The following is a 14,788-nucleotide window of genomic DNA, read 5'->3' as shown; positions in this document are numbered from 1 at the left end:
TTTTTAGAAGATAAAGTGAATAAATTGACTTAATTTGTGGAATTTAAGAAGGAGTTGAATAAATGAATTTAATAAATAAATAAATGCTTTAAAGCCATTTTTTTATTTAACAATTGCCTAATGCAATTCCCATGTGCCAAGTGGTAGGCAGATCAGCTTTCTGGAAGTCATGGTCTATTGCAGTTCCTTCTTCACTTTCCACAGATAGCCGCGATATAATCCTCATCCCTTTAATTCCCCACAGTTATTGTATCCATCTCTTTTGCTCTTTCTTTTCTGTAATAATCTCAGTTTTTTCACTCATTCTCTTCTACCTGTACTACTTTTAACTTTCAGATGGCCTCTGACTTCCTATCCTAATTCACACTGATGCCAACAGGATCTTTGGAAAACAAATCTGATCCTGATACTGATCTTAATCTTAAGTTATCCCCATTATAAAACATCATTTCTTAGTATACCATAAAAGGTCCTTCACAGTCTTTCCCTAACTTCATCCTCATGCCTTTACTTCTCACTGTGTTAGCATACAGACTACTTGCAGTTCTCATATTCACATTTTCATGCCTTTGATCAGACTTCTCTCTAGCAGCCATATGGGATGTTTCTGTAATAGTAAGAATATTGCTAAAGTAAAAGTAAGAATACTACCACCAACAAAAGCAGTGGTTATAGTCCATAGCTCTTATCCTATGCCAGGCACTCCATCCTCACTTACTCATTTTGTTTTTGCAACAACCTTGTGAGTGAGAGGGATAGAAAAGAAATCTGAGGTATAGGAAACATGTAACTTGCCCAATGTGAACGTTAAACATGTAGAAAGTGGTCAATGACAGGTCATGAACTGAGACATTTGATCCTGCAATCTGTGCTCGAGGCTACTACACTACATTGCCTCTTCATGCGGAAGACTTTGTCCAGACATCACTGCTTCTGGATTCTTTTCCAGATCCAGATCCTTTTTCTTCACTTCTAAGGACAAACACTGCTCCCTGGTTTGGATCTTTTCTGATTAACAGTATAGCACTTTGGACATGTTATTGCATTTATACTCTTCTGCCTTGCTTCCTGAGGACAGGAATACTGTGTCTTCGCATCTCATCTTTGTATCTCTGGTGTTTGGCATGTATTTAATCTCAAGGCAAATGAATAAATGAGTGCATGAATAACTGAATTTTAAAGGTAGAAGGAAACCTTAGGGATCATCCAGTTAACCTTGTTTTATAGATAAAAAACTGAGAGTAAATGAATGTGATAATACCAGATTTTAACGTAGATAATTTACCAAAGTTAAGTTCTATCACTAGTCTTTAGTGGTTGATAACCCACTTAATTTGCTTCAAAGCTCAGTCAGAAGAACATGAGTTAATTGAAAGTATTCTAGGTAGTATTGGCAAAATCTGGTTTAGGATAAACATGTTCTGTTAATACTGTGTGGTCGTATCAGTATGAAGGCAATAACACATCTGCATCATTTGCTTTTGTGGATCTTCTAACCACTTTCTAATGTCAGATTTAAGAGTTTTTTGTTTTGTTTTTAAGATGTAGATTGGGGGCGCCTGGGTGGCTCAGTTGGTTAAGTCCCGGGATCAAGTCCCTCGTCGGGCTCCCTGCTCAGCAGGGAGTCTGCCTCTCTCTCTGACCCTCCCCCCTCTCATGCTCTCTATCTCATTCTCTCTCTCAAATAAATAAATAAAATCTTTAAAAAAAAAAAAGATTTAGATTGGAAGGTTGTAACATGCCACCTTTGAAACCTGTTGATAAGTTTGCATCTGGGAAATGGGTATATGAGGCTAGTGATACTGTTCTCTACTTTTTTGTGTATTTAAAACCTTTTAAATAATGAACAGTAGGAGGAAATAGGGAGAGTTTGGTAAAAGAGTATAAATTTACAAAACATAATAGAACCTAGAAGTTCTAATCTCTTTTTGATTTTGTGAAATTCAAATGTTTATTTGTAAATATAGGTATTCATAGAAAACTTTTTGTATCTTTTACAGTTTCTTTCTGAGCTTATGCTATTACAGCAGAGTAAACATGTAATTTAGGGGGCGCCTGGGTGGATCAGTCATTGAGCATCTGTCTTCAGCTCAGGTCATGATCCCAGGGTCCTGGGATCAAGTCCCGCATCGGGCTCCCTGCTCCGCGGGAAGCCTGCTTCTCCCTCTCCCACTCCCCCTGCTTGTGTTCCCTCTTTTGCTTTGTCTCTCTCTCTGTCAAAAAATAAATAAAATCTTTTTTAAAAAATGTAATTTAGGTATTTTTATTGACTTCATACAGATAAAATTAATTTTTTTTGAAAACTGGCTTTAGTGATTTTATATGTAATATATTTAGCTGAAGATCACCGATGGGAAATTCATATATATTGTTTTTAGCTTCCTAGGAGAAAAAAACCCAAATTAGCTTACTTTCATTTCTGTATAACATAATAACATAGACAGGATTAGTCACTATTGTATATTACTTTTGTTCTACTATTGTAATTTTGTTTTGTTACTTCAGAAGTTCAAATTCTTTCACAAGATCCCAGATAGAGGTTACCATGGCTGCTGGGTAGAGATCATATGTAAACATTTTTGTTAACATCCTACTTCTCCTGTTAGATTGGTGGACACACAGGCATTTTTTATAAGTGAATAATTTAATAAAAAAAGCCTTGTTTGGAGGAAAATTCCTGAAACAAGTATTTCACACTTTAGTATTTAAAAATGTAATTGTTGGGAAGTGGACATTAAAGATACAATTTCTTATATCTGTTCAGAATTTGAATGAAGATTTAGAGAGTTAATTCCATTAATACACATTTTTATTTTAAGGGTTCTGATGACTGTCTTGTGAAAATCTGGGCAACAGATGATGGGAGATTATTAGCTACTTTAAGAGGACATGCTGCTGAAATATCAGACATGGCTGTAAACTATGAGAATACCATGATAGCAGCTGGAAGTTGTGATAAAATGATCCGAGTCTGGTGTCTTCGAACGTGTGCACCTTTGGCTGTTCTTCAGGGCCACAGTGCATCTATAACATCATTACAGGTAATTGTTTTAATCCCTGTAAAAGCCTTGATTATAATTTAAATTTTAAGTCACTTTTATAATCCCTTGTACTAAAGCCAACTAAAATGAAGAAAGGAATATTTCTTCTTTCTTCATAAATACATGGACTTTAAAAAACATTGTAGTCATGACCTTCATTAATTCTGGATGTTTTCTAACTCTGTTTTGTAGTTGCTATTTATATGGTAAAAAGTGGGTTTATTTTTGGATTATGTCACTCTTATAAAGATATTTTTTCTTCATTTGTTTTTCAGTTCTCACCATTGTGCAGTGGCTCAAAGAGATATCTGTCTTCTACTGGGGCAGATGGCACTATTTGTTTTTGGCTGTGGGATGCTGGAACCCTTAAAATAAAGTCAGTTGCTCTTTTATTTCGTAGAATTAATTGTTTAATGGTTAAAATTACAATAGTATAAAGTAGTCAATAATAGGAAATTTATTTATTCTCCTTGAGTAAGTAACAAAAATGCATTCACTGACCTCATGTCTGTCCCCCCCCTTTGTTTTTTCATGCTTCAGAGAAAGTTTCTCATGTTAACATGTTTGGGTTTTTTTTTTTCTTTTTGCTAGCCTTAGCTGTTTCCTTCAGAACATACTTGTTTTACTGCCACTCCTTTCTGTATGCAGCATAGTTTCATCTCAGTAGCTCCTTCTGGTGTTGAGAACATAATCTTAGGAGTTCCTAAGGCTGTTCTTTTAGAAGAATTGCAATTATTTCTGCCATTGCATCTATAAATTTTAGATTTTATTGTAGATGTCAGGAAACTTAGGAAAACCAATTGATTACATTTTCACAAAATTACATCAAGGTAGATAGATGCATCCTTCTTCACCCATCCCACAATAGCATCTTGCATTTGTGCTTTCTCTTGTATTAATATCTTGGTTTATTAAAACAAGTTGGCTAGACAGTATTATTTTTTGATTAAGGACAGTGAGGCAAAAAAAAGGTTAAACAACGTTCCCATAATTAAAAGTTTTTAAAAATTGGCAAGGCCAGCATTAGAACAATACTTCCCTGCCTGTTGGTCCCATGCTATCTCTGCCATGCCACCTCTCAAGTGGGTGTAGTAGGGAGAGGAAGTGCTGCGTTTTGCCCCATAGACAGTCAGTGAATGGGGAAGTAGTGCATCCAGTGGTTCTGCAGTGTCAAAATGGTCATCTGTGCGTTCTCATGGTAGAACATCATTCAGATTAGAAGGTATATCTCAATAATTCTATGTGACTTCTATTTATAAATTATAAACCGAAGTTGAATAATTTAATTTGTGAATGTCTTTATTATTTTAAAACAGTAGCGTTTACATAAGCTTCATGAATATTAACATTCCTGGAGAGTGCTTCTTATGGCAGGGCATTAGGAGGCCATGGCGGCTAGAGTAACATAATAAAACAAACTACTTCATTTGAAAAAAGGATTCTGATCAAAGATGTTCTTTGGAGAAAGCAAATTGATTTCATTTTAGTTGCATTCTTAATATTTAAAATATTAAAGATTTTCTGTAGGCATTTAGGTAAAAGTTTAAATTTTACTGATGTGTATGGACAATAGCAATAATTAATTGTTGTTTTCCTTTGAGTATATTTTACCTCCTAATGGACCAGATTGGGATACCATTGTCTTTTCATTTTTGTTTTTGTAGAGAAGAAAAACGTGACTAACTCAAATGTTTTTACAAAATTAAACTCTCACTTTGTGCTTCTTGAGGATTACATTGCTAAGTACAATAATATTTATCTGGATTCTTGAGAAGTGAGTTATTCCATATAAATGATTTTTTTTTCCAGAACCTTTACATAGATTCACCCATTAACCAACTACCCTAACCAATTTTTTTTCACATAAATGTGTTTTTTAATGTAGATGTAAGTAGAGAAATGTATATAATTTTCTGCTAGTTTTTTCCTTAACATTTTATCATAGTTATTTATAATAGTTTTAATAGCTGCATTATGTTCCACTGAGTTGTTATTCCATACTTTGCTTCGTGATTTTCCTGTTTTTGGACATACAAGTTTTTTCTGATTATTTAGAGGTAGTATTCTATTTGTTGTTATTATTGTCCCTTAAAAGCTTTTAATCTAAAGTCAGGCATAAAGGAGTAACTTTTTCTTAGTTATAGGCTTTGGGATACCTATCTTCCTTTCCATTTTTACTCATGGCTGATATCTGCCAAAAATTTTGGCAGGATGTAGATTGTTATACGGGTTTTAATTACTGATCAAAGGCAAAAATTGTATTGAGCTGTAATGCTTTTGTGTAATCTGATGGGGAGGTGCCTTTAGCAACCCAGTCTGCATTAATTGAGAAAATCAGTTCTATTAGTAAATGGAACCTATTTTGGAAACCCAAGTCTCTTGATGAATTTGCTTTTATACAGTGTTTATATATATGGTAACAACTCCCACTAATAAAGATGCTACTTCGTAGATGAGAAACTCCGGAGTGGCTGGGTAATTTGGAAGCTGGCTGAAGAGATCTCTGATTGGAGAAAGCTGTCCAAGCATATTTAGATTAGATGTGAGGGGAGAAAGGGAATCCTAAAATATACAGATGATAATAATGATTATAAAATTTTATTAAGCACTAGTCTGCCAAGCTTGTACTAAACACTTTACATTTGTCATCTCGTTAATCTTTATGACAACCATATGAAGAAGGTATACAAATATTGTCTTTAGGACAGATGGGAGAGAAAACTGAGTTGGATACTGGAAGTATACTGTTGGAACCCCCTCTCAACCACTGTACCAAACTAAAAGCAATTACTCATTGATGGACTATCTAGGACTGGTTGAAGTAAATTAAAATACTAATAATATTAATACTTACTGAGTGTGCTAGGCACAGTACTAAGCACTCTTTGTGGATTAAATTCATTTAATTATCTCAGTAACTCTTAAGATTATGTTTTGTTTTTACTCCCATTTTACAGATGAGGAGAATGAGGTACAGAAATGTTAACTTGCCTAAGGTCATACACCTGATAAGTGGCAGAGCTGGAAATTGAGCTCAGAGAGTCTGAATCCATGGCCTTATCTTATCTTAAAATACTTCCTCAAATGTGAACTTAAAAATAAATTATTTGCACCTGTGTATCTGTTTTTTCCCTTTAAAAATATTAAAGTCCATTTAAAATGGCATCTGTATGAATATTTGCATATTTTGATTATAAGTTCCAACCAAATGGTTGCTTAACACTTACATGAATGATTGTGCCAAAAATGAACAAAAATGTAGTTAGGATCCATAAGATATTGATGAAAGTAGTGCATTTAGTTGCCTTTATAATTTCAGATTAATTCACTTAAATTACAGTTACTTTAATTTACTCTGAATAATTGTTTAGGTTGTAAGAATGTTTTATAACTTTCTATTTCTCCAAGCTGTCTATTCATGCTCAGTTATGTCAGATCCTGTGACTAAGAAAAATTGTTATGTCACATTAAAAAATTTATTTATAGGGGCACCTGGGTGGCTTAGTTAAGTGACCAGCTCTTGGTTTCAGCTCAGGTTGTGATCTCAGGGCTCCATAGCTGGGACACTGTCTCTCTCCCCGCACCCCCCCCCCCCACTCTGCCCCATCTCCCTGCGAATGTGCACACATTCTCTCTCTCTAAAATAAATCTTTTAAAAATCTGTTTATAAATTTATTAACTAAAAGAATTTTTAACAAATACTTCTATTGTGTTCTGTATCAGTAAAAAAAATTGTTCTTGTTCCGAATATATAACTGATCATAAATATTTTGTAGTGTTTTCCTTATATGATCACAAAACTGAAACCACTCTATATTCAGTTGCTATGGATTGTAGACGTTATGCAGTGCACTTTGGTTGAGGCTGTAATTATTTTTGAATTTTTCTCCCCTGATAACCTGAGAAAAACTAGGTCAAAATGTATGTTAAGTAGGGCTTTAAATAAAATCACTGTATTGGAGCATTACAGATATAGTGTATATTTACTGGAGCTGGTATGGTGTAAAATCTATAATTTTTCATTCTTTAGTATCGTTGAGTGTAACAAACATTTAATGTCAATAGTGTAAATATAAGACATCTGTAACACAATTATACAATTAAGGTAAATATATTTGAGTGTAGATGACTATTTTCTGTAGATGACTATTTTGAATGAGCTTTATAGTTGACATAAGATTGAAACAGTCTTCACATTTTCACTAGGATGAATGTAAGATTCTTTGTGGAATCTTAAAAGGTGTATTTCGGCACATCAGACAATAAACAGGGAAATGTTTAATTAACAGTGTCTAATATTGAAAAAGTTTATTACCTAAACCTGATGGTACACATATGCCACAGGAGGCAGCACCTATTTTGCTAGTGTGTTCATGTTTATAAATGACTTTTCTAATGTATTTGTGCATTGCTATTGTACTGTATGAAAAACTGAGACCCCCCCCCCCCAAAAAAAAAAATTTGACTAATTACTACATGTCTGGTGTGATGGTGGCTTTGGGAGTGTTTCATGTGTGGATCAATGTGTAATCAGGAGCTCCTACAAAATCTATAGAGTCACCATAAAATCTGCTAATCACGACACATAATGATTTCCAACTTGTTTTTTAGGAAGGGAGCCATCTCTTGCTTCTTATTTAATTTTGTCTTTCTGTAATTATTTTTTTGAACAGCTCATTTTTGGTCTTGCTGATCCCTTTGGGGATATTTTTAATTGTTTATTTTTTGTATTCTAGTCCAAGACCTGCTAAATTTACAGAGCGCCCTCGGCCTGGAGTTCAAATGATCTGTTCTTCTTTTAGTGCTGGTAAGATTTTTTTCTCCCTAATTTTCCACTTAAAGTTGTACATTAGAAAGCTTTTAGTGGAACACATAAAATTTTGGAAAAATATTTGCTGTTGTAATATAAATCATATTCACATACATATACCAGGGGATGGTCATAAATTAGGGATATTTGAACTTTGTAGAGTTATTTTATGTATTCACATGACTAAGAATTTTCTTTGAGACCATAATGCTCTGGTAGGAGAGAAAAAAGGTTTCAGAATTAACTCTGTTAAAGAATAGATACTTGGGCGCCTGGGTGGCTCAGTTGGTTAAGCAACTGCCTTCGGCTCAGGTCATGATCCTGGAGTCCCGGGATCGGGTCCCGCATCGGGCTCCCTGCTCGGCGGGGAGTCTGCTTCTCCCTCTGACCCTCCCCCCTCTCATGTGCTCTCTCTCTCTCTCATTCTCTCTGTCTTAAATAAATAAATAAAATCTTTAAAAAAAATAAAAAAATAAAAAAAATAAAGAATAGATCCTTGAGTAGTTATCTCATTGGAAGAAAGGTATTTTAGATATGTTTTATATTTTCATGGAGTTTGGAAGTATCCTGTAGCTAAGTGAAATTTGATTGCTATTTGTAAGTCTTTATTAATTACTTTGCTCCAATTCTTCTTTGCTTTTTAAAAGGTAGCTATATAGCAATGCTGATACCCCAATTATGAGTTTATGCAGTAGCATTTTATTTATTTATTTATTTATTTATTTTTAAAGATTTTATTTATTTGACAGAGAGAGACACCGCGAGAGAGGGAACACAAGCAGGGGAAGTGGCAGAGGGAGAAGCAGGCTTCCCACGGTGCAGGGAGCCCGATGTGGGGCTTGATCCCAGGACCCTGGGGCCATGACCTGAGCCGAAGGCAGACGCTTAACAACTGAGCCACCCAGGAGCCCCTGCAGTAGCATTTTAAATGGATATATCTTTTTAAACAAATTATAATTTGAATATTTGAAATAATGAGAAAATGAAATGAAACATCAATAGATTTAATACCTAATGTTCCTAATACCAGTTCCTTCCACATTTACCTCCAGTTTTACTTTTCAGTTCATAGTTGTGGATAGTAGTAGTATCTCAACAGGATTACAAACTAATGACATAAATCTGTTTTTGCCATATTAATATCCAAACATGTTTAATTTCTCACTTCTAGATTTCCACTGCTACTGCCATGAAGACAATTTTCCTTTTAGTAATAATGCAATTATAGGCACTATCCATGATTTCAGAGTACTCTGTAAGCAGTTATATACAGCACTGTTTTCAGCACTGTGGGAGAGTATTGATTCCAAGGATAGAGGATAAATTACATATATAAATAATTATAATGCAAAGTAAAATGTATGTGCTACGAGACAAAATCATAAGAGTTCAGAGGAAAGCAGGCTCATTCAATTGCAGAATTGCAAAGACGACCTACTGAAGAAATTGGGCCCTAAAAGTTTGATAGGATTTTAACAGATAGGAAATGTGGCAAGAGAGGGACTTAAGCAGAGTTAAAGGACATGTTTTCTAGGGAGGGTGACTGCCAATTTTAACATAAAATTATGTAATCACTTAGTGAAGTCATTTGTAATAGAAATCTTCTGTAAGTATTGAAAATTTCATCCTAGTTAAAGAGGTGTTTGTAAACTTTTAAGTTAAGTTCAGGTTTAGATGTATTATATACTTAAGATAAATATGAAATGTTTTAGAATAAAATGTTAATCATCAGTGCATATCATGGTAATATTGCTTGCATTTTATTTAATTTTCAAAGATCTTAAAATTATGTTTTACTCATAATTGTTTGCTGTTATTCCTCAGGTGGAATGTTTCTGGCCACGGGAAGCACAGATCATATTATTCGGGTTTATTTTTTTGGATCAGGTCAGCCAGAGAAAATATCAGAATTGGAGTTCCATACTGTAAGTACTGGTAAAAAGAATTAGATTGGAACAATTTAAATGAATCTAATAGTTTATATTCAGGATTCTCTTTTTTTATCTGCTTATATGTAGGACAAAGTTGACAGTATCCAGTTTTCCAACACTAGCAACAGGTAAAATAATTATTTTTGTTTGTAAATTTAATTCTAATTTAAAATTTTCAAATAAAGACATTTCTTGTAGTCAGATTTTAATTAGAATTATATACAAACTAGCTACCTAAAATAAAGGTCTTGACCAGTTCTACTAAAAAGTGACTATAGCCTGAGCACATCTTTGTTTTATTTGTATTAATATTAGTTAATTTGTCCACTTTTAATAATAGGGACTTTTATCCACCCTTTATATTTTCTACGTATGTCAAAGTGTAGGGTAACTTTTAGTAGAGTTTTGAAATGTATCACAATGTAATATTTGAGGCAGAACTATTTACTGATAATAAGCTTAAATGATGTACAAATTTTCCCAGGTTCTTATTTTAAAATGAAAGAAAGCTATTTATAAACACTATTTATAAGTCACATTCTTTAATATTGAGAGGAAAATCAGTATTTTTCCATTGGAAAATACTGATTCTATTTGTAAGGTAGTAAATAGTAGCCTTGAATCACTGTTGAATGTTATTTTGAGACCTAGCCACACACATTAGAATGTATGTGTATAAAATTTTAAAAGCCCATAAAGTTGCAGAAGTTCTTAGTTTTACAGAGAATATCTGACAGAGTAATCTTTAATTGTATTAGAATGCTGTGTAAGTAAAGATGAATGCTCTCTTTTAGTATTTTGAAAAACATCTCTGGGAAAACACATTTTAGTTAAGTACATGTGGTTTTTTGGGGGGGTTGGGCTTCCTTTAATACAGATTTGTAAGTGGGAGTCGTGATGGGACAGCACGTATTTGGCAATTTAAACGAAGAGAATGGAAGAGCATTTTGTTGGATATGGCTACTCGTCCAGCAGGGTAAGAGATCAAATTTGAAATATTACATAGATAAAGGTAGATCATTTAAAGTATGCTATATTATAGGTTGGTGTGACTCTCAGCCTATAAATCATATGTCGTAATCCATGTAAAAATGATTACTTTTCTATAATAATTAGTGCTGTTGGAGATGGAAAGAGGATATTTCTGAAATTATTTTTTGCCAAAAATATGAGAAGATCTGCATGAATTACTTTTTTTAAATTCAGTTTGTTAAGGAGATGATAGTACTGTAGGAATATTTGTAAGTTTTGCTAGTTTTCTTCAGAAAGTGGGACATACTGTATTGTTCATCTGTCAGAGAGAGATGATGTAGTATGTCACAGAGGGATGATACTGTATATCTAATGGTTTTCTCCAGCCATGAGAAATTATATTTCACCTTATAACTGTTATTTTGGTTTTAGTATTCAGTAAGTTAACTCTAGGGCATGATAGCAGCAGTGAAAGATGGAGAGTGAGCAGCCATGGCACAGAACTCTTGGATCCAGATAGAGTTAATTGATAACATGCTCAAGGTCATCTATTACTAAAGGCTTAGGAGTGCTGAAATCCTGGATTTGCTGACTCAGTGCAGTGATTTTTGCCTTCATTCTTTGTTGATTCAAACTATTAATTACTCTTAAGTGATAGTTATCCATGTAATGAATATAAATATAAATTATGAGAAAACACATTTAAGTTTTTGTCATACTAGTATTTTAATACATAATATCAGTGTAAACAAATACTGCCTCCATCACTTTCAGCCAAAACCTTCAAGGAATAGAAGATAAAATCACAAAAATGAAAGTAACTATGGTAGCTTGGGATCGACATGACAATACAGTTATAACTGCAGTTAATAACATGACTCTGAAAGTTTGGAATTCTTACACCGGTCAACTAATTCATGTCCTGATGGTGAGAAAAAAGACTCATTTTTATTTGGCATAATGAAGCTAATTATAGAATGGACTATTTTCATTGAGAAGTAAAGTCTTTTATAAGAAGTTAGCTTAAAAATCTTGCTAGATGGGTAACAGGTCTTTGTGGGAGATTAGAAATAATTTTAAAATGTAGTTAAACTGGTTTGGCTTGGAACTCTAGATCCTTGCTGTTATTTAGTATGTAGGGCTGCATCAATATTATTCTCAGGTTTCACCAAATGATAGCAAAGCCTTGATTGGTGGTATTAGCTCAGCTTCATTATTATACATTGATAAATTTGAAGATTTTTGCTACTTCATTAATTCTTAGATTTCAAATTCTAGAAGTGTTGCCATACTGATGCTTGATTGAATTTCCTTTTTTTGAATTTATAATTCTTTTCCACTTCAAAAATATTTCAGGGTCATGAAGATGAGGTATTTGTCCTTGAGCCACACCCATTCGATCCGAGAGTTCTCTTCTCTGCTGGTCACGATGGAAACGTGATAGTGTGGGATCTGGCAAGAGGAGTCAAAATTCGATCTTATTTCAATATGGTAATTATCAGTCTCTTCATTTTATAGCTGTTAAAGATTTGGGGACTGCTTGCAGGTACTCTGCATATCACAAAGGAAATCCATTTAGGAATCTGTTTAGATACTATTTTGCCTGTAAGTTTCAAAAAGAGTTCTGTATTGTACACTTAAGTTAAATTTAAAAGAAAATTGTGTGTATTACAATACAGTTATATTGGTGATAACTAATTTGGTTTTTAAAGTAGTTTTAACAGTGGTACTTGAGAAACTCGCAAGTACGAAGATACAATATAGATAAAAATTTTGGAAAACCATGTGAAGAAATTCTAAATATTTGTATTGTGTTATTGTACTTCAAAAGTCCTCTTGTACAACAGAAATTGATTCCAGTACACCCATTTTACTTACTTATTTTTTAAAGTTTTATTTATTAAGTAATCTCTACACCCACGTGGGTCTCAACCTCATGACCCTGAGATCAAGAGTCTCATGTTCTTCCAACTGAGCCAGCCAGGCACCCCCCTCCTAACACACCCATTTTAAAATTAAAGGCATTCTTGTCTTTTATCAAATTATATTATGTAAGATATTTATTGTGTGCAAGCCCTTTCCCCTCTACATTTTGCTTCTTTACGTAGATTTTTAGTACGTATTGTTGAGTATTGGAATTGCAGTGGTTTAATATCACATACAGATTATTGTGCAGTGGTACCTTGTCTGTGTAACCACTATATGAACTATATAAAGTTTTTCTCAAATACTGCTGTTTATACAGTCACGTATTTTTAAATCTGTTTCCTATATATCAGGGATACCTTTCAACAAAATAAAAAAAGAAAAACTTGTATTTCTACTATTTCAGAATCTTTAGTTTTTTTTAAAAAATCAATTACAGAAACCTCTAGTAATGAATTATGAAGCATTACAATGAACAGTGTGTGCACATTTTGCAAAAGAAAAATTTCAAAAGTGTCATTTGTGAAATACAGTGGTTTGTGAAAAAACTTCATGAAAGTGATACTATACTTGATTGATAATCATAGTAAAGTTACTTCTACGTAGTAAGAAGTAATTAATAAGATCAGTTGGAGGAGTTAGAATTTTCATTAGTGAAGGAATTAAGTTGGCTGTCTTTATAGATGCCTTAGTGTACATAAGGTAAGAACAAAGATTTGTCCAATTCTTATTTTTTAAAAAAGATTTAATTATTTGGAGTACAATTTTAGTGACAGATGGATTTCCTTAGTGATATGTGTATAGAGGAGATTTTTTTTAAAGCAAATACTTAAATATGCTGGTAAAGAATTCTTTTTCTGTCCTTGTGTTTCTGGTTTGCTCCTTTTTGGGACATCTCTGTTTAAAAAAAATATTAGTTATTTCTCAATTTGTCTTTATAGCTTCAAAAGAAAACAATTTGTGGCCTATACATATATTAGTGACTTTTTTTTTTTAGTAATTTCATATTTTTAAAAGGCATTGGTGTGTTAGTAGATTGAAGGGAAAGTTTTCTCTCGTACTTGAATACTGCTTTCACCTTTAAGCTACAAAGGTGAATTTTTCCTCATCAGGTAAGTTGATCACACTAATATTCCACCTTATGTTATAGAAATTGGAACACATTGAGATTGAAGTGATTTGCTTCTTAGACCATCACAAATTCGTGATATAGCCAGGAATAGAAGTCAGCTATATTATATGTATGTTCTTTGAAATTAGCTAAGGGATTAGTTACATTACTGTCATAAAAATTGTTTTAATAAGAGTTTTAGATAAAGATATTTTTCCTGTTCCAAGAATAAGAGAAGCCTCTAAAGGGCAGAAGAAACAGCTTTATGTAATAAGTGGAATTGGATCCTATCCTTAGAATATTCAAACTGAGAAAAGCAAAACATAGACTAAAAAGGATTAAAAATATATCCTGCATTTAAAAAAAGTAGAAAATGAACTATACTTTATCTAATTAAAATAAGGATCCTCCTTTTAATTTTTTGCAAGATTTTTAATGACTTCCAAAATACTTCTACGTATTACCTCATTTGGGTCTCATGAAAACTTTGTAATATAATCAGGTAGATTTTATTATTACTGGTTTTATGAATGGAGAAACTGTACAGAGATGAATTGCTTTGCCCAGGTTTACCTAGGTCACACAGCTCTTACACGGGGACTTGGGGTTTAAACCCGTATTTTTTTTGTCCGTTGTTACTGTGTTCTTAATGCTAACTCTAGTTAATGGTTGGACATTGTACAGCTAACTTCCAATTCTCCCTAGTTAGTGATATGTCACCAGGAGAAAATGTTTTTATAATGGTATTAACTCTTAGTAGATCTTTTGAGATCTTATAATTTAGCTTGATGATTTTTTTTCTATCTGTCTCTAATTTATAAGTTATCTAAGTGCCCTTTTTGTTTTTTGCATTTTTGTTCATTTTGTTGTTTTATCTGTGGACAGATGGAAGATAAAGCATCCAGCAGTGCTGTTAAGAAAATAAAAACAGTTTGAGGGGGGAGTAGAAGCTTGTGTTTACTGTACGCTCTCCTGACTGTTGAATTTTGGTTATAGT

General features: G+C 33.2%; 1 protein-coding gene across 3 annotated transcripts in view; it reads left to right on the top strand.

The window, feature by feature from the left end:
• PHIP (pleckstrin homology domain interacting protein) overlaps positions 1 to 14,788 on the top strand; it is a 135,501-nt gene that overhangs the window by 46,948 nt on the left and 73,765 nt on the right. For all 3 annotated transcript variants that reach the window (XM_034991212.1, XM_034991209.1, XM_034991211.1), the window contains 8 exons: positions 2,820 to 3,041; positions 3,317 to 3,417; positions 7,778 to 7,848; positions 9,676 to 9,776; positions 9,870 to 9,910; positions 10,660 to 10,758; positions 11,529 to 11,682; positions 12,111 to 12,245. In XM_034991212.1, coding sequence (XP_034847103.1) covers positions 2,820 to 3,041; positions 3,317 to 3,417; positions 7,778 to 7,848; positions 9,676 to 9,776; positions 9,870 to 9,910; positions 10,660 to 10,758; positions 11,529 to 11,682; positions 12,111 to 12,245 — 924 coding nt within the window. The remainder of the gene's footprint in view (positions 1 to 2,819; positions 3,042 to 3,316; positions 3,418 to 7,777; positions 7,849 to 9,675; positions 9,777 to 9,869; positions 9,911 to 10,659; positions 10,759 to 11,528; positions 11,683 to 12,110; positions 12,246 to 14,788) is intronic.

This window comes from Mirounga leonina, unplaced genomic scaffold (assembly GCF_011800145.1).
Source record: "Mirounga leonina isolate KUSES-001 unplaced genomic scaffold, KU_Mleo_1.0 Mir_53, whole genome shotgun sequence".
Classification (NCBI taxonomy): domain Eukaryota; kingdom Metazoa; phylum Chordata; class Mammalia; order Carnivora; family Phocidae; genus Mirounga; species Mirounga leonina.
Note: the sequence above shows the minus strand (reverse complement) of the source record. Positions and strands in the feature narration are given on the sequence as shown.